Source organism: Rhinolophus hipposideros, assembly GCF_964194185.1.
Source record: "Rhinolophus hipposideros genome assembly, chromosome: 15".
NCBI classification, from domain to species: domain Eukaryota; kingdom Metazoa; phylum Chordata; class Mammalia; order Chiroptera; family Rhinolophidae; genus Rhinolophus; species Rhinolophus hipposideros.
This window is the reverse complement of record NC_138061.1, coordinates 30389923-30413860: the sequence shown is the minus strand read 5'-3', so window position 1 is coordinate 30413860 and position 23938 is coordinate 30389923. Positions and strand designations below refer to the sequence as shown.

Genomic DNA, 23938 nt, shown 5'->3' with positions numbered 1-23938 from the left:
CATTGTTTTTTATTAGTAGGGAGCCACTATATCTGGCCTGTATTCAAAGGGAGAAGAATTACACTCCATCTTTTGATAAGAGGAGCATCAAAGAATTTAGGGACATATTTTAAAAGCACCACATCATGTGAATGTAGAATGTACATTCAGGAAGAGAAGCCAGGTCTTTGACTCTTATTTCACAACTTTTTCTCAGACCCTGTTGTAGGGCAGGAATTTGTAACTAAAATCAGGTGTAGACATGATATATGCATGTTAACTTTCCCTACTTTTGCAGTCTCCATTGTAGGTCATTATATAGTTCTCTCTAATAGAGAATTTTTTTTAACTTTTATTGATGGGTTTATAAGTCCTGTCCATTTTGTTCTTAAGTAGTTGTAGAGATGGAAGTTAGAAATTATTAAGCCAGTGGTTTTCAAACCTATTTCTGTATTTTTTGTTTTCATACCAAAACACTTTCTGAAAAACAAAATTTTTCCTTGAGCATCATTACATTAAGCAGAGAAAAGCTGAGTTGCTCTGAGTAAACACATCCACATAGCACCATTTCCCTCAGGTGGCCCTTGAAGTTCTTCGCTGGAATCTTGGAAACCACTGACTTCGGCCAGTCTCTTTCTTTTGATGATGTCAGTACTGAGGACTAAGGCATTTCAATGACATGTCTGAGGTTACAGAAGTTAATAACCTATCCAGCAGCAGGACCTAGTAGTATTTTACTTCCAAGGTGGTGATTTCCCAGTATTTATTACTTATTTAATTACAAATTATTTGAGACAAAATTTACTGTATAGCATTTTGCAACAGTGTGTCACCGGCAACAAACCTTTTGTATCAGCATTTCCTCTCCAGCAATAGAGGGGTAAGAAATACGGGTCTCTATGTGGGTTGGGTGTTCCTCATACTGAACACCCAACCCACATAGAGGCTCCTATTTACCTCTGATGCTGCTGTTGCCATCTTGGATGGCTGACCAGGAATAGTCTTCAATCTCCTAATCATGTGGCCAGTTTAAAATGTCAGTCTTCCTTTTGGTTGCTACTGTTGTGGAAAGCTACATATTACTGTTTTCAACCAGAGTCAGCCTATTGGCTTCTTGAAAACACTGAGCTGGCAATGTTTGCCTGATAATCTCACACCCTTGTATACATAGTTGTATTATGATCTTTACATTTTTAAAAATATACTGCCAGCCCCCAACACTCTTACTCTTCTTACACTGGCTTCAAATGTTTTACTTAATGTTTCTAAGCAACCAACTAAAATTGGCAACACTATATTAAAAGAAAAGGAAAATGATTGCTGCTTATCATTTTAGCACAGAGCGTTCCCAAAGTATTGGCTGAATGAAACCTAAATGACAGGTTTTCACTGAGAAAAATATTTTGGCTTTTTTCAGTGTATTGTGATATTCTATATTGCAGAAAAAGCTGCATATGATAGAACAAAGGTTTGCCTGTTCTATTTATAATATCAGTTTGAGATTTAATTAATCTCTCATCACCACAGTTATTGATTTTTCTCTTTTGAATTAGATTTTAATAACCATCTGTGAGAACAGGCTGAAAGCCTGTCTCTGGAAACAATGCCTTGATATTCAGGAACATGAGAGCAGCTGTGAGCTGTTATTCTTCCTTTCTTAATAGCTAATGTCACATCCTGTAGTTTGGCTTTCATTCACTAATGTGAGCAAAGGATTCTGCCTCTGACTCAAGTTCCATTAACATAGTACGTTAACATTTTGCATTACTCTTCCTTCCAAGTTACCTTCTGAACTAAAAATAAATCCCATCTGGGCCTCTGGTTCCAACCTCATCCTGCAATACTTTTAGCCTTGGCATTACTATTTCTCTTATATGAGAATTTGACCACTCTCAGGCTTTGCCAAAATCCAGTTCTCTTCCTAATTAAATTTCACTCTTCTACCTCAGCCTGGTATTAATAAAAATGAGTGGGTATAAAAATGTGTATATATGTCTGTAAGTGAATAAGTTAATTTATATTTGAATAAGTCTGTCTCTAATAGTGGGTGTTTATGGCCAGGTGGGGAAAGGTGTAGGAAGGGATAGGAAAAGGTGAGCCTGGTGAAGAGGAAGAGAAGCTGTACAGGAGCCTCGAAAGGTAATTGCAAAAAGACTGGTTGTTGGAGAGGTGAGCCTATTTATGATCTATTTCCATCCCATTAATACAGATTTCCAAACATAATTCATAAGAAATCATTTGTGGAGATATCTAATTTTACTTGCTAATAAACCTCTGTCCAATTTGTGCTTAAAGTACAAACTACTAGAAGTTGGGTATTTCCATTATTTAATAAAGGGTATAAAAACCCTCTACAGAACTGAATTAAAGAAACATAATAATCTATTTTACACTGTCAGCATTATTGCTGTCTCCTAAAACTGATGAATGTTTCTCAATGTGATCCTCAGACTAGCAGCATCAGCAGCACCTGAGAACACGTGACAAATGCACATTCTGGGCCCCAACCCCAGATCTACTGAAATAGAACCTTTGGGGAGGGCCTAATAATCTGTGTTTTTACAAGCTCTCCCAGGGATTCTGATACTCAGTAAAGTTTGAAAACCATTGCTGTTGAGTATAAGAAATTATCATCTCTGTACTATCTTCTACTATTAGAATTCACTTTAAAATACAATGAAATGTATCTTAGTCTACTGAAGTCAGTGATAGACCCAAGGATAGATGATTGGTCGAGTGTATAAGAAAGGAAAGAAGACCTTATAGCTGTGTTACTGCTGTGATGATTGATATGGCTGTTCACTTAGTTGAAAATATATCCTGATTATATTAGAGTAGAATCTAAGTCTATATGTGTACATTTCATTGTAGAGTTTAGAACTTAAAATAGTAATCTATTCTATTGGTTTGGAAGTATTAATACTTGTGAAAATGTAACAAATGAAGTAAAATGCTCAGGGGATGGGCACAACAGCAGAATGGAGAAGACAGGAATTAATGAGTTGGAATATAGAACAGTGGAAATTACTCAGTCTGAACAACAGAGAGAAAATAGACTGGAAAGAAACAACATGAAGAGATTTCCGGTCAGGATGGTAGAATAGGTAAATGCTGTGCTTGCATCCTCTCACGACCACATCAAAATTACAACTAAACTACAGAACAGCCATCATTGAGAATCGCCTGAAGTATGGCTGAACTGTAGCCCTACAACTACAGACATACAGAAGAAGCCACCTCGAGACTAGTAGGACGGGCGGAGACATAGAATGGGCTGGTCCCACATCTGCGTGTGACCATTAAAATTGGGAGGGATATCTCAACTGCAGAGGTCCCCGCTGAGGAGCAAGGGGTCCCAGCCCCACACCAGGCTCCCCAGTCCCGGGTTCCACTGCTAGGGAGAAGTCCCCATAACTTCTGGCCGTGAAAACCAGCGGAGATTGTGGCTGAGTGAGATGAAGGGCAGCTGCACTCCCAGGCGCCCCACTTAAAGGGCCTACGCACAGACTTACTCACTGAGGAACTCACTCACTCTGAGCTCCTGTGCTGGGGCAACAGGGACATACGGGGAGGAACTGAGTTGTCTGGCTTCAGGGAAATGGCTGGAGGGACAGCTGTCTTCTGGATGGAGGAGCTGGTGAAAGCCAGCTCTTTGTTAAGCCTTCCTCCCTCTCCTAGCATGTAGATGCAGGCTGCCACTATATCTGAGTCTCCATCAACCTAACTAACACCATTCATTCGCCTCTCCCAACCCAACTTTGGGTACATCCAAGCTGCTTTCAGTCACTTTTCCATACAAAGAGCCTGTCTTGGCTCTTTCTGCAGACTCTTAAAATCTCTCAAAGGTTCCAAAACATGAACAAGTAGCATCTGGCTTTGGCATGTCTTGTACCTCTGGCTGAGCAGCCTACAGCCTGTGGCTAACCTGGACCTGTGGCCAGGTCCCTTCCAGGAGGGCCTGGGGCTGGCATGCCCAGTGACAAGCTTCAGACCAAGCTAGAGCATCATCCAGCTTCCTCCAAGGATGATACACCCAAAGGGCAGACTGGACAGGTACCTGAGCCCTGCTAGAGTGAATCCTGCTCCAATGGGTCAGCCCCTGCACAACAGCTCCTCCATTGTAGTCACGGCCAGTTTTCACAACCAATCAGCCCAAGGATCAGTTCACTCCCATTGATGTGCAAACAGCAACCGAGGTTCAATTGCTACAGAAGAGCACACACAGCCCACACAAAGGACACACCTGGAGCACCCCGTTCAGGTGACCAGGAAGACTGTGCCACTGGGCCCCACAGCACACCTACTACATAAGACCACTCTACTAAGATAGGCAGACATAGCAGACCTACCTAATACATAGAAATAAACACAGGGAGGCAGCCAAAATGGGGAGACAAAGAAACATGTCCCAAATAAAAGAACAGAACAAAGTGCCAGGAAAAGAACTAAACAAAATGGGGACAAGCCATCTACCAGATGCAGAGTTCAAATCACTGGTTATAAGGATGCTCAGTGATCTCAGGGAGAATTTCAGCAAAGAGATAGGAAACATAAAAATAGAGATAGAGAACATAAAAAAGAACCTCTCAGAAGTAAAGGATATAACTGGACTGAAGAATATATTAGAGGGGAGCAGTAGGAGATTAGCTGAAGCAGAGGGTCAAATCAGCAATTTAGAAGATAAGGTAGCAGAAAACACCCAATCAGAAGAGCAAAAAGAAAAAAAAAATGAGGGTAGTTTAAGGGGCCTCTGGGACTACATCAAGTGTACCAAAATTCGTATCATAGGGGTACGAGAAGGAGAAGAGAGAGAGCAAGAATTGAAAACCTATTTGAAGAAATAATGACAGAAAATTGTCCTAACCTGGTGAAGGAAATAGACATACAAACCCAGGAAGCACAGAGAGTCCCAAACAAGATGAACTCAAGGAGGTCCATGCCAAGACACATCATAATTAAAAGAGCAAAGGTTAAAGACAGAATCCTAAAAGCCGCAAGAGAAAGGCATCTAGTTACTTGTAAGGGAGCTCCCATAAGATAGCTGGTTTCTCAGAGATTGGCAGGAAATATTCAAAGTGATGAAAAGCAAGGACCTACAATCAAGATTACTCTACCCAACAAGGCAATCATTTAAAATTGAAGGAGAGATAAATGGCTTCCCAGACAAGAAAAAGCTACAGGAGTTCATCACCACCAAACCAGTATCATAAGGAATGTTGGAAGGACTTTTTCAAGATGAAAAAAAGAAAAGATAAAAAAATGTGAATAATAAAATGGCAATTACTCTATATCTATCAACAATTACTTTCAATGTAAATGGATTAAATGCTCCAATCAAAAGACAGAAGGTGGCAGAGTGGATAAGAAAACAAGATACTTACATATGCTGCCTACAAGAGACTCACTTCAGATTAAAAGACACAGACTGAAAGTAAAGGGATGAGAAAAGATATTTCATGAAAATGGAAACAGGTTAAAGAAAAAAAAGAAAAGAAACAATAATTCAGGTAGCAATACTTACACCAGACAAAATAGACTTTAAAACAAATGCTATAACAAGAGACAAGGACCCAGTGTTTCCACTTCTGTGTGGAATTTATCCAAAGAAACACAAAGTGCTACTTCGAGGGGACGTATGCATCTATATGTTCATTGCAGCACTGTTTACAATGGCCAAGAGGTGGAGGCAGCCTGGGTGTCTGTTGATGGATGAATGGATAAAGAGAAGGTGGTACATACATACAATGGAAAATTGCTCGGCCATAGAAGGGAGTGGGTTCTTGCCATCTGCAGTGGCCTGGATGGACCTGGAGGGTATTATGCTGAGTGGAGTGTCAGACAGAGAAAGACAGATGCAATGTGATGTCACTTATATTTGGAATCTAAAGAACAAAATAAACAAAACAGAAACAAACTCATAGGTACAGAGAACATTTTGATGATTGCCAGATAGGAGGGGATTACGAGGGGAGTGAAAAAGGAAAAGAAACTAAGTACAAATTAGTTGTTACACAGTAGTCATGGGGACTACTAAAAGTAGGGTATAGTATAAGGAATATGGTCAATAATATTGTAATAACTGTGTATGGTGTCAGATGGATAGTAGAGTTATTGGGGTGATAGATGGGAGAGAGGTTGGGGGCACAGTGAAAAATGTGAAGGCATTAAGAAGTACAAATTAGTAGTTACAAAATAGTCATGGAGATGTAAAGTATAGTTGTTACCATATTATTGCCAGTAGACCTACTCTAAAAGAATGCAGTAAGAGGTTCTCTAAACAGAGAGGAAACAATAAAAGAAGAAACCTTGAAACATCCAGAAAGAAAGAACAGGATAAGCAAAAAATAGGTAAATACAACAGATTTTCGTTTTCCTTTTGTGTTTTTCTAAATTATGGTTGACAGTGGAGACAAACTTTGTAGCACTGGTGTGTTCTAAATATAGGTAAAGAAAATACTGAATTATAAACAGAAGGGTAAAGAGGTGTAAAATGAGGTATGATTTCAACCAGTAAAATGATAGTAGATATGTGTATATAATGTATTATCTGGAGCAACCTTTCAGAAACATTGCAGATAAATTAAAATGGAATTCTAAAAAATGTTGAAGGAATTCACAGGAAGGCAGGAAAATTTAGAGAGAACAAATAGAAAACAAAAGTAAAATGACAGACTTAAGCCCTAACATATCAATAATTACATATAAATGGTCTAAAAAGATAAGCAGGACAAATCCCGAAAACCATAAGATCTCCATGGTGTTTGCTTCTGGGCAGGTGTAAGCAGAAGGAAGCATCCAGGCTGTTTGATGGACCTGAGAACAAGAGAGCTTCAAGATAAGCGACAGGTATCCAACTGGAGAGCTCAGGAAGCCAGTCTGAGAACAAAGGCTGAAAATGGGAGGGGTTTTGCCAAGAGCAGATAAATGCAGAGGGCCTGTGTTAAGATCAGAAGAGAGAAGGTACCTCCTGTGTATTCTCAAAACTGACTAAGTAGGGTGCCCTTCCAAGGCCATGGCCCCGTTAAATTTGATTAATTTGAGCAGCACTGGGACAGTAGAAATTAAGGAAAGAGGATACCTGAATAAAAGTGAAGGAGGGAAACGGCCTGGAAATCTCAGCCATAGCTACACCTTCTAAAGTTTGGGAAAACTAATTTCAAATAATATTGGCAATAGAAAAGGAAAAAAATCAAAGTCTTTAATTTTTAGTTACAAAACTTTCTTGTAATAAAGAATAAGAAACATAAAATCCACTTGAACAATGAGAATCAGAAACACGTACCAAAAATAGATAAAATCTTATTTCAAGATGAGCTAAAATTTGTTAAGAAAATGATGTGACACTTAAAAACAGAATTGATGGATGAATGGATAAAGAATTGTAAAACTGAGAAATGAGGTGACAAAGAATTAAAAATATTTAAAAATTTTTTAAATTAGTAGGAACACAAAGGTAAGCATAACACATCATGCCTTAAGAGAACTAGAAGATGAAAAGGAGGAAATGTTTAAAAATTTAGAAGATAAAGAGGTAAAAAGAATGTGAGGAAATTAACTAATATTGAGACATAGTCCATGTGGGTAGTTGAAGCAAGGAGGAGCTGGTGATACTCTATTCCTTGACTGGTTAGTGGTTTCAATAATATAATAATTCATTAAGCCATACATTTGTTTTATGACCTTTTTGTGTATTCATTTTATTTTACAATTGAAAAGGTTATAAAGTATAACAGGCAAATATTTGCAAAAAGAAAACTACATTAAAATTTTACACAAGTTCATAGGAAATATTAAACTCCAATAAAGAATTGCTGGGAATGCAAATAAATGATTTGCATCTATTCAAAGAGCTAATAAACATTAAAAACATTGAGTCTCACTGAAATATTCCCTGAAAAACAACTTTTAGGAGAAGAGCAGGGGAAAGAAACTATATTACATCTATAGGTAAATTTTAATGTCAAGTACAGCCTAATATCCATTGTGGGTGAAGTTGGAGGTAGGAGAACGAATCTCCCCTAAGTGCCCTTCAGCATGGTAAATTTTTCTGTTATTTGACCCAACATGAATGCAATACAAAATACTTCATTTGAGTTATCCTGGCATTTTATAATTTGGCGAAATTCTATGATTAATTACATTGAATGCTTTTTTATACTTCACAGTGAGAGACCTACCACCAATTTGCCTTGATGTTAGACAGAAACAGCGTCTCTCTACTGATGCATTATCATCCGAAATGAAGGCACCAGTTCTTCCAGACCCCGTGCTTCCTATCCAGCCCAAAACTATGAAAGACTTTCAGTTAAGTTTCAGCTCACTGCTATATGTAGACATATAGTCATCTGCATGTCAGTGCTTTCTATAATTTAATATTTTTGTGTGAGAAATTGAATTTGTGGGTTATTATAAGGTATTAGCCAAGAGTGAAGACACAAAAGACTAGATGTCTCAAGTTGAAGGTGAAAACAAATGTATAAATAACAGGTAAGGAATAGATAATGTTGCAGCAGAAGAAACACTAAATGAGAGAATATGAGTCAAAACAGGCAAAGCAGGAGGAAAAGGTGGTGACAAAACAGAATGTTTCCTTTTTAAAAAATCACGTTTTATCTATGTGACACATGAACTCTAAAAGCTATGTCACTACTAACAAAGAATTCAAATGGATATTTGAAGGACCAAAGGATAAAGAGACAGTAGAGACAGTAGAAGGTAAACAAAATCTCTCAAGATGTTTGAAATGAAGAAAGGAAAGAGTGTTAAATATAAGGAGCATGTCAAGACTGAACTTTTAAAAAAGCAAGTAAATGAGAAAGTTGAAGCTGGATTAATATCTAATTCTAATTAAGAATTATAAATCTATAAACTATATTAACATTAACTGGAACAGATTTCTCTACTCAGCTTCAGTATTTCAAGTTGCATGTTTGGTGACATTTATTTGTAAAGAAGTAATATGATTTTATCTGAATAGTATTTCCTTTATTGTTAATCTATGTTTTCATTTTAGGGAAGATGTAGAAAAAGTTAACTCATCAGGGGATTGGAAAACAGTATATGATTTTTATCTAACAACATTTGATTCTTTCCCAGAACTAAATGCTGCATTTAAGGTAATAATACATAAAACACATTTTCCACTTTTAGACTTTCAAAAAAAGATACAAACTTGCCTCTTTTTCTACGCAATATTGACTTAAGTGACTGTTTAAAAATATATATGTATTAATTTCTAAAATTACATGTATCAAATGTTACTTAAGTGGTATCTTAAAGATTGTTTTTATTTGTACTAACTGTTAATGTTTGACTCCATTCTTTCAGTTTTAAAAAAGAATGTTATTAAAATAATTTTTATACATTTATTTTCATTTTTAGCAATTTTGACCTAAAAGATTGTGTGTGTTTTTTTGTCGTACTAAGAAAATATTAGAAATTATGAAGGAATACTTATTGTTCAAATATTACTAAGAACAGTCCTTAAAATGTTATATACACTTAATTATTTAATTGAATTTGCAGAAAGATACCACCACCTCATTTAATACCATTGAAGACTCTGGGATTAATGCTAAATTTGTGAATGCTGTATATGATGCCTTACTTAATACTGTAAGTATTATTTATGAACACATGCAGATAGTATAATTCTTTGTCTTGTCTATATTTCAAAAGCAGCTACATACATATTGTAAAAATCACACAAATATTGTAAAAATCACTTTGTAATATAATTATATTAGAAACTACAAATTTACAGTAAATGTAATTGGAATTCTCAGAAATTAGATTGTTTCTATTTTTCTAACGAAATGAGAATTAAGCAGAAAATACATTTATGTCCAGTCCTTGTTTAGGAAGGCTTGCTAAAGTAAAATTATGCCTCACTTACCCAGCAAAAGGAGGTAAGTTATTTGATTGTATTGGCGTTGCATTGAACCTAACTTAAGCGTGTATCAGAATCACAAGGAAGGGCTTCTTAAAATACAGTTTCAGATTCAGCAGGTCTGGGGTAGAGCGCAAAAATTTGTGTTTCTAACAAGTTCCCAGGATATGTTAATACTCCTGATACAGGGACCACATTTTTGAGAATTCCACTGCTATAGATCAGTTCCTGAAGAATTGATGATCTTTCAATCCATGAGCATGGTATATCCCTCCGATTACTTAGATCTTCTTTAATTTCTCTTGGTAATGCTTTGTAGTTTTCTGGGTAAAGGTCTGACACATACCTTGTTACACTTGTTTCTAGGTACTTGATTTTTTTTTAATGCTATTGTAATTTCATTTTCTAATTGTTACTTGTATATGGAAATACTTTCATATATTTATCTTTATTTACTTTTCTAAATTCATTCTAATAGTACATCAGATTCATTTGGATTTTCTTTATAGACAATTATGTCATTTGTGAAAAAATGAGTTTATCTCTTTCCAATTTTTGTATGTGTATGTATGTATGTATGTATGTATGTGTGTATGTATGTATGTGTGGTTATAATTCTTTTTATACATTTGCCTTATTGCACTGACTAAAAACTTCTTGTACAATTTTGAATAAAATAAGTAATAGCAGACATCTTTGCTTATTCCTAATCTCAGTACTTCACTATTAAATATACGAAAGGATACTTAACAGTATTTGTCACCAAAAGAATGAAGATAATATTACACATCCATTCAAAACTAGTTAAAAAAAATGTTAAATACCTCACCAAGTATTGGCAATATTGTGGGGCAGTTAGAACTTTTATAGCCTGGTTAGGTAAGCATAAACTTGTACAACCACTTTGGAAAGCTGCTTAGCATTATTACTAACACTATGCATACGCACATGCTGTGACCCCGAAGTTCCACTCCTAGGACACTTCTCTGACTTGGAATGGTGTTAATGTTTTATAGGCACTAAAACATTAAAAATCTATAACATAAGGGAAGAACCCTCTAAAATATAATACAAACAAACCAAAACCTAGCTATATTTTGAATACCATAGCCATACTTAAAAAAAAAACACACTAAGCCATGTAACTTTTGTACACAGTACTTTATCTGTCTTCAGTCTAAAGATTTTTAAAAATCTAAACACATCTTCGATTTTTCTTAGTTTTTGGTATTAAAGCATCGTAACAAACTCAGGGATTTTAATTGATATATATGGATACATGTGTGTGCATGCGTGCGTGTGTGTCTGTGTGTGTGTCTGTGTGTGTGTGTCTGTGTGTGTGTGTGTGTGTGTTTATTTCGTAACCCTGTTCACTGAAAGGGCCTGGAAGCAATAATACTCAGTAACAATGAGCACTTAAGCATATATGGTTTCTAAATATGTTCCTCACTAAAAGAAATCAGAGCTCCCTAGGGAAATGGCTAATTCCAGGAGTGAGATAGCTAAAGTACAAGATGAACCTGGAACATCTAATTTTTCACCCTTAAGATGATATTGGCTGTGGGTTTTTTGTAGATGTTCTTTTTCAAGTTGAGGAAATTCACCTCCATTTCTGGTTTGCTGAGAGGTGTTTTTTTTGTTGTTGTTCTTGTTTTCAATCATGAAGGAGTATTAGATTTTGTGAAATGCTTCTGTATCTGTTGATAAGATCATATGGCTTTTCTTCTTTAGCCTGTTGATGTGATGAATTGCATTAATTGTTTTCAAATGTTGAGCCAGCTTTACATACCTGGAATAAATCCCACCTGGTCATGGCATGTAATTCTTTTTATACATTGTTGGATTTGATTCGCTAATACTTTGTTGAGGATTTTTACATCTGTGTTCAGGAGAAATATTGACCTGTAATTTCTTTCTCTTGTGATATATCTTTGGTTTGGTATTAGGATAATGCTGACTTCATAGACTGAAATAGGAAATATTCTCTCTGCTTCTATTTTTTGGAAAAAAACTGTAAAGAATTGGTATCCTTCCTTTCTTAAATTTTCAGTAGATTCACCAGTAAAGTCATCTGGGCCCAGTGCTTTCTTTTTTGGAAGGTTATTAATTATTGATTGAATTTTTTTAATAGATATTGGCCTTTTCAAATGATCTATTTCTCCTTGTGTGAGTTTTGGGAGATTGTATCTCCCAAAGAATTAACACGTTTCATCTAGGTTTTCAAATTGTGGTAGTAGAGTTGTTCATAATAGTTCTTTGTTATCCTTTTAATGTCCATGGAATCAGTAGTGATTATCCCTCTTTCATTTATGATATTAATAATTCGTGTCTTTTCTCGTTCTTTCTTTGTTAGTCTGGCTAGAGGTTTATCAACTTTATTGACCTCTTACAAAAACCAGCATTTGGTTTCATCGATTTTCTCTATATAAGTTCACTGTTTTCAATTTTATTGATTTCTACTTTTATTATATGTTTTCTTCTGCTTACTTTGGATTTGATTTTCTGTGTTGTTTTAATTACCTAAGGTGAAAGCTTAAATTAATGATTTTAGATCTTTCTTTTTTTTGTAATATATTCATTCACTGCATTTCCTTCGAAGCACTGCTTTTGCTGTATCCCACAAATTTTTGAAAAGTTGTATTTTCATTTTCTTACGAAGCACAATATAAGCTTACAATATGATCCAGATGTCATACTCCCAGTTATCTACCCAAAAAAGATTTAAAAAGTTATGTCCACCCAAAAACCTGCGCACAAATCTTGTCGCAGCCTTATTCAAAACTGCCCCAAATTGGAAGCAACCCGATGTCCTTCAATAGGTAAATGGATAAACAGTATTTAAACAATCACCTAGGTAGCTAATCCTAATTATCTTATGATTTTCTTTTGCCTACAGCCTCAAGACATTCAGAAGACAGTATTAAAGGGAATCATTAACAGCCTGTTACGAGAATGGAAAGGGTAATTATAATTAATATGTAGCTAGTCGGTATAGATGGTTAATTTACACATCCCATACATCTTTTATATGTATATTATATAGATACATATTATATATATACACAATATGTATGTATATATGTATGTACATATATATGTATATATGTATATATTTTACTCTCCAATTGATTTTAGTTGTTATAATAAAAACATAGATCAAAAAGAAATGATAAACCATTTGTAACAAAGCTTCTTAACTTGAGATTTGTGATTTATCAGGAAGGTCCATATGTGGGCTTCAGAGGATCTCTGAATTCTTTAAAATTATATAGAAAATTTGTTGTGTCCAAATATACATGTTGTACAAATATGGGATGGCTAAGTTTTATAAGTTATCCAGGATGAAATAATATGAGTATTAAATTTAGCCTTGGACTTCTGGTAGCCAGAGCAAAATTTCTTTTTTTTTCTAATGTAAGGAAGTGTAAGTTTAGCTACCGAAACATTTTTTTCTTGGAAATAAATTTTGAATCATATAAGGAATGCCAGACAATGTAACTGATAATGTTTTGAACTGTGAATAGGTAGAACATACAAAAATATACTTTTAAAAGTATATCTTATTTAAATTGACATTATTTAAACAGAATTATCATTTAAATAATAGCTTCTATTAAAGCCAAATGAATATCACTAAGTTATAAATCAAATGTTTATGTTAAGCCCAATTAAAAATATTATCAAAGTAGAATTCTTAAACATAATGTTTAATATACCTTGTATATTTTAATAACATTGTTCTGATTTTCAAAGAAATTCATGGTTATTATAGAAAATTTAGAAAAACCAAAATATAAAAAATTTAAAATTTTAACATTTTGCAGTTTTTGTCTAGTCATCTTCTTATTTTAATTTTTTTAGTATTTTTTTTATTTTTCAATTACAGTTGATATACCAGTCTCGTGGCTTCTTCTTTACATCCATAGTTATAGGACTTCTGTTCAGCTAAACTCAGATAATTCTCATTGATGGTTGTTCTATAATTTCATTGTAATTTTGATGTGTCCAGTCACCTTTTAAAAACAATTGAAATCATAATGTATAGTTTAATATGATTTTTAATGTAAACAGTATTTTTCCTAAATTATCACTCCAGTAAAAAATTGGCATTTTCCTTGAATTTTGTATTTCTGGTTGAACACATAATGCTTCATTGAAAATGAGAAAATTTTAGATTGTAAAGAGAAGTCTTAGGAGAGTGAGGAAATCAAGGGGTCTGAAACAACTGGGATTGTTGTCCCCTCTAATAAGCAAACCCTCAAAGCTTTCTAACCTCTGCTCTTCAAAAGTGTGCCCAAGACAGATTAAAATGATAATTTGATGTGACTTATGTATCAAACGAGCATGTGGTCTTTACACAACACTCTTGTTTTATTTTGGATTTATTATAATAACAAGACATAGTTTATTGAATATCTATAATGGTCTAGGCACCTTTCTATCAATTTTACATGTATTTCTCACTGAGTCTATAACTACAATCCTATAAAATAGATAATATGATTATTTTTATTTTTCATTTAAGAAAACTAATTTACAGAGAGTTTAAGTAAATTGCCCAAGTTAACCCAATAAATACCTGAGTCAGGATTAGAACCCAGGCAGTGTAGCAAAAGAACCTGTGATCTTAACCACAATTTCTATACACAGAACTGTATATATAGTGCATAGGACAAAAAATTGGAAATTGTAATGGCACAGCTATAAAATGGAAAAAATGTTGGATTCTCCTATCACCAGGAATTTTAACAGTTATGAATTGCCTTGAGTATTTTAAAATATTTTCAAATATAATTTCTAAAACAAAACAGTAGTCCCATTAAGAAAATAGTCTTACAATTATGCAGATAATAGACAGAAATAATATAGATTTGATTTAAGCCTAAATAAATCATTATTCAGTTGAGATAATTCTTCCACAAAGAAATATTACTGACTAATAAAAAATTTTATATATACTTGTGTATACACATTTATTTCAAATTTTATTACATATGTCATATTTATATTTCAGATTATGTGGCTTTACATTTTGGACAATGATTTACAATATCATATTTATTTTGTAACTATTTGGGAAAAGTAAATAATTATTTAGTCATTTTATTTTCTTAAAGGAAATACTTGAAGGTGAACTATTTTTTCCCCAACATTTAATTTTGAAAAACTTCAAAATGCAGAAAACTTAAAAATGAAAACTCATTCACCCTTCACCTGGATTCACCAATTGTTAACTTTTTACCACATTTGCTTTTGCTTTGTTATTCTCTGTGTGTGTAATCTTTTTAAGTAAATGGAAGACATACGACACTTCACCCCGATTATTTCAGCATGTATTTGCTAATAACATTTTTCTGCATAACCATGATACCATATCACACCAAACAAATTTAATATTCACTTAATAATACTCTCTAAAATGCAGTCCACATTTAAATTTCCCCATTTGTCTCAAAAGTGTTCTTTAATATCTGGGTTTGGTTTTTCAATCCAGGATCCAATCAAGGATCACAAATTGCCTCTGGTTATATAGGTGAACCATTTTTAACTCAAGAAGCACTTCTGAGTATTTGTGAGTGTATTCAATAGATCTTGAGATGGCAAGAAACAAACACTCATCAACTTTGCAAATAACAAAAAGTTGGTCAAGTTTGATAATGTGAAAATCCAGATTAACGTGGAAAAAAAATTAGTTACTTTTCAGAGGTATTCAAAATATGATTCTTTTAATTAGAAATATACTAGATGTATTTAAAGTGTGATTTGATTTGTAGAATAGACCTATAAACACAAGCATATTTTCTTTTTTTATATTTTAAGATTTTTTTCTCAGTAGTTTCAGATATACAAAACAACATAATGATTAGACATTTACACCCTTCACAAAATAATAACCCCTCAGTCTACTGCCCATCTGACATTGTACATAACTATTACAATGCCATTGACTATATTCCCTATGCTATACTTTACATCCATGACCATATATATGGTCATTATTGTTATGTATATAATATATATGTATAATTATATACATATGTATTTAATTATAGTTGATGATGAAAAAAAGGGCCTATAACCAAGACTACTCCACCCAGCAAGGCTATCATTTCAAATAGGAGGAGAGATAAAGAGCTTCCCAGATAAGAAAAAAGTTCACCTGAAACTAATAAAAAAATAAAAAAATAAAATAAATAAATAAATAAATAATAATAATAAAAAGCTAAAGGAATTCATTATCACCAAGCCAGTATTACAGGAAACATATTTTCTTTTTTCAATGCATAAACATTTTTGAGATATCAGTCATCCTATACTAAAAAACAGTATTCTAAAATTGTTCATTATTTTTCAGGCTCTGTACTGTTTCCAGAGTTAGTCACAATATTTTCCTCATAAAATGTTATAGCCTAGTTGACTCAGTTTCTATGAACCAGCCTAGAGTAGGCACAGAGAAACCTAAATTCTCAGTATATTATAGATATGTTACTGTCTCAATAATAATACATGTTAACTTAAACCTAGTTTCTGGTTTTTATCAACTCGATTTTCACAGAAACATTTATTGATCATTTTTTATTAGATACTGTAAGATTAAACATCTCTAATCAATTGTGCTTCTTTTTCAGTCCACGAACAAAAGATGATCTTAGAGCATATTTTATACTTTTACAGGTAAGAAAGCAAAAATGTAATTGAACTTGTGTAATTCAGATCTCTATGTATGCACGTGTAAGTGACATTATATCAAATATTATTGTAAGCAACATTGATACTTTTTAGAATATAGTTACTTGTAACTGGAGAATTAAAGCTATAACAAATAAACAATGAGAAGCTAAATTATATTCAGGATTAAAATTTTAATTACTTCTTGTCTTCCTGCTGTGGTATTCAAAAAGAAACAAAATGGAAGCACTTCTTCCTCTTCCAGTAATCCTTCTTTCTTGTAACTAGTATATTAATGGGCTACAAAACTTTCTTTTATTTCCCAAGTAGTAGGTTTCCAACTTCTCTATGTATTTTCAATAAATGCTTGAGTTAGAACTCTAATGAAAAGTCACAGTGGTTTATATTTGCCAAAGCAGAGATGATGAACTTTTTCTTCTCAAAAGATACCAATTCATGGATACAAAAAATAAATTCCAGACAAATGGAAAGCAAGTTTTAGTTTTTATTATTTTTTAGAAAGAATTATGTTATTACCATAGCTAGCATGCTATGTTTGTGTCACTCTCTACAATTTACAAAAGGTGTTAATGTATATTATCTCATTTAAAGGTAAGGAAAAATAATACGTTAACAGTGTTTAGTTCATACTGTTCCCAATAAAGGAAATTTCGGGGCGGGGGGAGACGGGGGGAGAGAGAGAGAGAGAAAGAGAGAGAGAGAAGGGGAGAGAAGGAAAAAGGAAAGTGTGGGGGGAAGGGTAAATAGACAAAAGGTAGTTGAGAGATGTAGGGGGTGGAATAGAGAGGGTGGAGGAAAAAGATAACACCAGAATAAAAAGAGGAAATACATATATAGAGGTAGTAAAAGCTAGAAAATGACAACATGAAAGTTAAGTTTTTAAGTGAGTACTGTATGTTAGTCAGCAATTGGTTCTGCTCACTCAGACCCAGATCTATCTTAATTCCAAAGCCCAGGATTTTTCCACTGTACCACAGCGGAAATCCAAGTCTCTATTAATTAAATAATTAAACAAATAGATTATTTTAAAGGATTTTACCTAGTATTTCATATCCTCAAATTTAGTTTCCTGAATTTACCGCTTAGCTCATTAAACTTAGTTAGTGTCTTTCCTTTTACATGTTAACAAAATTTTAACACAATCATCTTTAATATCTTTTTCAGAATCCTCAATTTAATAACACATCTACGTATGTCATCTATGCTCACTTGCTACGACAGATAGCTACCTTAGTGGAAGCTGACCATCATTTCCTAGTTCACTGGTTTAAAAAGTAAATAATTCTGTGATATTAAGAACTTTTGTACACTTACAGTTTTAAATTTAGAAATGATACTTATACTTCACAGTGCTTCAAAAGGCAGTTATAAGCATATACTTTAGTATTATGTAGAGGATAATGAAAAGTCTGTCTTTAATGTAAGTAACCATTTTGCTTGTGCAAGCTATTGTTGAGATTTCTATCCACTGCTTTTGATTTTTATGCAGCACATTCCTATTATTGGTTTTTCATATATTTCAAAGATGGTGATTGGATTTGCTCAGACATTACTATTTTAATTTGTATCTTTTATTTCCTATTTGTATATCAATAAATTTCACCATTTATGTGGTACCTTCTCCTTCCCTAAAAAGTCATTGTAAGACAGGTTAGCCATCAATATCAATTTATAAAAGTACCATACTTTTTCATAGAACTATACTCACATTAACAATTACTTTTCTCCGTGGTTGATTAAAGTGAAAGAGGCAAAATATTTTTTAAATTAATTTTAAATAGTCGATTATTATTATTCACAGTAGTTATGATTCTATAAAATAACTGCAAACACTGAATTAATGAATACTAAACTATTGCTTTTACAGTAAATATTGGGTTAGGCTTGTGTGAGCTTTAGGTCACATTTCATCAGTCCATCAATACATAATCTTGCTTTATCTGTATTTCTATTTAAAGACATTTAGTAGAAATCGTTGTTTAATTCATATTGAATTTACTGCCAACAGCACTACTATAACTCACATCTGAACAAATTTTATCTAACATAAGTATATTCTCCATAAAGCATATGACATCCTTCTCATACTTAGGAAGACTGAACAGAACTTTAGCACTACATTTGGGTACCATTTTAAAACAGTAAAATCACTAACAAAAAGCACAAAATGTGAAAAACGTGACACTAAATAGATTGCGTAAAGGCCACTTGCTTCCAGTCTGAGAGCTAAAACAAGACGGCAGAGCATTGCCTTTTTCGACCTCAGTTGGGAATGTGCACATCAGGCAACTCAGACTTTTTGCCACTCTGCATGTCCGCAAGGGACAGTGAAAGCATTACAGTTATTGATTTGGGGATTACAGTTTAATTTTAGCAAATAGGCGAATTTGCAAACACAGAGTCTGTGAATAATAGGATTGACTGAATGTCGAAAGCCTTAAAAATGAAATGGTTATGTTAATGTTTATTATTTAATTAAGAAACAATATTCCAGGTAAGATTTTCCATCTTTTCAAATGTTTGGCAATTTAAGAAATAGAATTTTGGGGAATATTCTAAAGTTTATGGATACAGAATGCACTTTGATATCTAATAAATATATTGCCAAAATAAAAAATTGAATTTTGATTGGAATTATTTCAAAATCTTTACCAGATTATCCCAGAAGAGGTTCAAACAATTGGTAGAGAGATTGCTGCAATTTATTTCTTTACGCCTGTTTCCTGCAAAGCCTGAAGAATTTCCACCTATAACAAAGTGTTCCTGGTGGATCCCATCAGCATCTAAAGTGTTGGCTTTACTTAGTACGTACGTTTTATTATCCTATCATCTTTTCTTTTGTTAATTATCAGAGACATTTCCATAAGATCTCAAAGTACTATAGAGGCATTCTTACATTTTAAATCATTCCTTTGAAGTGAAGAGTTGTACTTTATTTTCTTTTTTTGATAATGGAGTTCACAGTTAATTAATAAGCATGAAAAAACCATGTGTGGGCATTATTCTGTGTTATGGCTATCAACTGCATATGAGCTGCTAAGTAATGGTTCCTAAGAAAATAAGAACTTCCAGAACATACTGATGGGGGGGATAGTATGAGTGGATGACCATTTGCACACTCCCTTTACCATACTGTTATAATCCATACCATAAGTATTTGGGGGGGGGGGAATGTTGAATGCATTTTGACCCAATTGTAAAACTACCGTTTCCATTTAGAGCTACAATTGCTTAAAATAGGAATTTCTAGATAAAAGCTATCTGGTGGACATTCAAACATTCTTACTATTATTAGAATGAATCATGCACGTGTTGGAAAACATCATCATCTTAGAATTTATCTTTACAGATACTGCAAACAGTTTGGTTCATCCTCCCCTTATTCCTTACACCGATTTCTATAATTCTACATTGGATCACATTGATTTAATGGAAGAATATCACACCTGGCAAAGCTTTGGAAACTCTCACAGGTAGGATCAGAAGCTCATTTGATTACCCACCTAAGTGAAATGTTATTCAAAATAATGACTGGATTTTAAGTTTGTATAAATAAATTTAAATATACATATACCTTTACATGTAGACTTATAAATTATAGTTTAGATATTCAGGCTTGAAATACCATTATATTTCTTAAAGCTTTTTCTGTTACATTTTGAATGTATATATATGTTACTTTGGTTTGGGTTTGACTAATAGCATCTTTTTAAGAAGGGAAAGGTTTTATCTTAATATGCAGTTTCTTAGTAGCTTTTTAGTCTACACATTATTGTCCAGTACAGGGGTCAACAAACTTTTTCTGTAAAGTACTAGATGGTAAATATTTTTGGTTCTTTGGTCTATTGTAGCATAAAAACAGCCTTAGACAATATATAAATGAATCAGTGTGCCTGTGTCCCAAAAAGCTATTTACAAATACAGGTGGTAGGCCATGTTTGTCCCATGTGCCATAATTTGCCAGTGCCTGATCAACACAGTGATCATACACATGTGCATGTACACACGTACATTCATTCCTTTTCTCCCTTATTCTGTAGAAAAAGGGTTGACCTTTACATTCAATATTAAAAAGAATGGATGTCACAGAGAAAGGGCTTCATCATAAATTATTTACTACAACAGTATAATAGATTTTCAAAACACCTGACCAAATTCTTTAATATACTGTACCTTGTATCCACATTTACAGTTTAAACCAGCAGTACTATCCCAAACATAATTTATTTCCAGACGATGAGATATCCCAGAGAGTGCCTTTATTCTAAAGGAGATAAGTCTATGGTGTAGATATAAATAACCTCAAAATCCCAGATTAGCTAATATAAATTGGTTTAAGCTTCTGGGCTCCTTTCTACCAGAATTGGCCTAAAACATCGAATCATCTTCTGGACATATCTCAAGTCCATATCTGAACACTCAGAACTCAATATAAGAATTCCATTTCTGGGGACATTGGTTAGTCTGATGGATATTTTCTCGGGAAAGTTTATTTTACAAAGACACTTTTTCTTTTGTCCCATCTTAATATAATTGTAATGTTGTAGACAAAATCTGAAAACAACTCCAAGAGTTATTATGCGTATTTCAGTGACATCATTTAATACAGAGTTCCTCTAACCACTGTGCCATAGCAATGGTGTACCAAGAATGAGTTACAGAGATTTGATCCTATGATCCCTTCAGCTATGAGAAGACAGCCTGGACCTAGAGGGGGACCTAGAGCCCTAGGGCAAGTCACCTCTGGTCATGAACAGTCTCATCTGTTTATGGCAGTGTGTCATACACATAGTATCATTTTTCTATGTTCTATGACTAGAGAAAGATTGAGATGCACTGTTTTAAAGTACATAATTAGACCAATATATATTCTACTAAGTTCATTATATGTCTTTTCATTTCTAAATTTTCAGTTAGAACTTAGTGATTCAAAATTATTACACATTAGTACTGAACACCTCTTACTGGTTGTTGTTTCTTTTTAAAGCAATTTTGATCCAAGGGGAAAGCTCTTTCATTTTCAGTTCACGCTAGGGCTACCTCCTTTTTCCTTGTAGTGCCTTCATGGCACCCAGTGGTCACAGAAGCCCTTCTTGACTACACTCAGATAGATTCCAACTATAACTGATGGGCATGGAGTAGCCACTTCTGATGGAAGTCTAATTCCTAAAGTTGTTGCTGCCATTCTTTCTAAATGCATGTCTCTGTGTAGTTTGGGGCTTTTTTTACGTAATATGGAATGAACTCTGACCCAGGAAAGAAGTTATTTTCATAATCTTTGATCATAATCTTTTGTCTTTACAAATACATATTTCATATTGCTACACCATTCAGTGCAGTATCAACAGCAACATATTTTTTCCCCATGACTTTTATTTTATTCATCTCAAATCTATTTATTGCTTTTTACTGCCATAGTTATTGCTAGATTTCTTCATTTCTGAGGCACATCAGATATATCCACATAAGGAGATGTCATCAAAATGGCAGCATGAGGTGAGCCTCTGGAAATATCCCCTGGAATTTACAACAAATTAAACAGCTGTAACTCCACAAAGGACTCCCTACACAGCAGACAGGCAAGACGAAGAGGCTCACTACTGAATTCAACTAAAGGGACACAGTGCCCTATGACCCAGGTGAACTGTTAACAGAGGAGAAGCCTGCCTTCCAGGAATTCCCCCCATTGAGTGAGAAGCTGGAATAGTGCAGAGAAAACATAACACTACAGTGTGTGAGAGAAAAAAGGGCTGCAGTCGGAGAGAAAATAAAACATTCTACATACACGTACTGGAAAACAAAAGAAAGACCTCTTCCTATTAACCTGTTGCAGAACCCACTCCTGTAGATGTCTAGGAAGAGAAATAATAAATCATTAATTGCCATGAGTAACCAACGCAACAAAACGGCTCAAAAAGAAAGTGAAAAGTCTCCAGAAAATGAAGTTAAAGATATGGAAATATGTGATTTAAGTGACAGAGAATTCACGATTGCAGTTCTGAAAAAACTCAATGAGACGCAAGAAAATACAGAAAGGCAGTTGAATGAACTCAGAAACACAATCAAAGAAAAACATGAGCATTTTACCAAAGAGATTGAAATTGTAAAAAAGAACCAAATAGAATTTCTGGAGATTAAGAACTCAATAGAAGAAATTAAGAATGAAATAGCCCCATTAGGAAGTAGACTTGACCAGATGGAGGAAAGAATCAGTGACATTGAAGATAGAAACCTGGAAATGACACGGATGGAAGAAGAAAGAGACTTGAGACTTAAAAGAAATGAAAGAACTCTACAAGAACTTTCTAACTCCATCAGAAAGACCAATATAAGAATAATGGGCATACCAGAAGGAGAAGAAAGAGAGAAGTGAACTCTCTCTTGAATATACTCAAGAGTATATTCAAATAGTCAATGAGAACTTTCCAAACTTGTGGAAAGAACTGGATCCTCTAATCCAAGAAGCAAATAGAACACCTAATTACCTCAACCCCAACATGCCTTCTCCAAGGCACATTGTATTGAAGCTGTCTAAAATCAATGACAAAGAAAGAATCCTCAAGGCAGCCAGGGAAAAGGAGACGGTAACTTACAAAGGAAACCCCATTAGATTATATCAGATTTCTCAGCAGAAACTCTACAAGCCAGGAGGGAGTGAAACCAAATATTCAAACTATTGAAAGAGAGAAATTATGAGACAAGAATAATATATTCAGCAAAGATATCCTTTAGATATGAAGGAGGAATAAAGACCTTTCCAGACATACAGAAGCTGAGGGAATTTTCTAATACACGAGCTGCACTACAAGAAATACTAAAGGAGTCTATTCGACCACCATCAACAGGGACAATTTGTGGCAACCAAAACATAAAAAGGGGGAGAGTAAGGCCTGAACCGGAATATGGGAACGGAGAAAGTAAGCATGCTGAAGAAAATGAAATACTCTGAAGATCAAACTTTCTTTACATAAACTTAATGGTAACCACTCAAAAAAAAATCCAAAACTGAAATATATACTGTAATAAAAGAAGAAACAGAGGGAAACATCATAGAATACCACCACACAGAAATAACAGACAACAACAAAAAGGCAAAGAAACCATGGAGACACAATCTTACCAGAAAACTAAAGATAGAATCACAGGAAATCCTCACATATCAATAATCACCATAAATGTAAATGGACTGAACTCACCAATAAAAAGGCACAGAGTAGCAGATTGGATCAAAAAACTAAACTCAACCATATGCTGTCTCCAAGAGACACATCTCAGCTACAAGGACAAGCATAGACTCAAAGTGAAAGGGTGGAAATTGACACTCCAAGCAAATGGTATCCAGAGAAAATCAGGTGTAGCCATAATGATATCAAATGAAAC

General features: G+C 34.0%; 1 protein-coding gene across 3 annotated transcripts in view; it reads left to right on the top strand.

The window, feature by feature from the left end:
- Positions 1 to 23938, top strand: part of HECTD2 (HECT domain E3 ubiquitin protein ligase 2) — a 72679-nt gene that overhangs the window by 23773 nt on the left and 24968 nt on the right. For 2 of the 3 annotated variants that reach the window (XM_081073975.1, XM_081073976.1), the window contains exons 3-10: positions 8145 to 8283; positions 8993 to 9095; positions 9505 to 9594; positions 12765 to 12829; positions 16498 to 16543; positions 17723 to 17832; positions 19214 to 19362; positions 19908 to 20031. In XM_081073975.1, the coding sequence (XP_080930101.1) occupies positions 8145 to 8283; positions 8993 to 9095; positions 9505 to 9594; positions 12765 to 12829; positions 16498 to 16543; positions 17723 to 17832; positions 19214 to 19362; positions 19908 to 20031 (826 nt within the window). Of the gene's footprint in view, positions 1 to 8144; positions 8284 to 8992; positions 9096 to 9504; positions 9595 to 12764; positions 12830 to 16497; positions 16544 to 17722; positions 17833 to 19213; positions 19363 to 19907; positions 20032 to 23938 lie in introns of those variants that run through there. The other variant, XR_013994965.1, reaches the window with a different exon arrangement.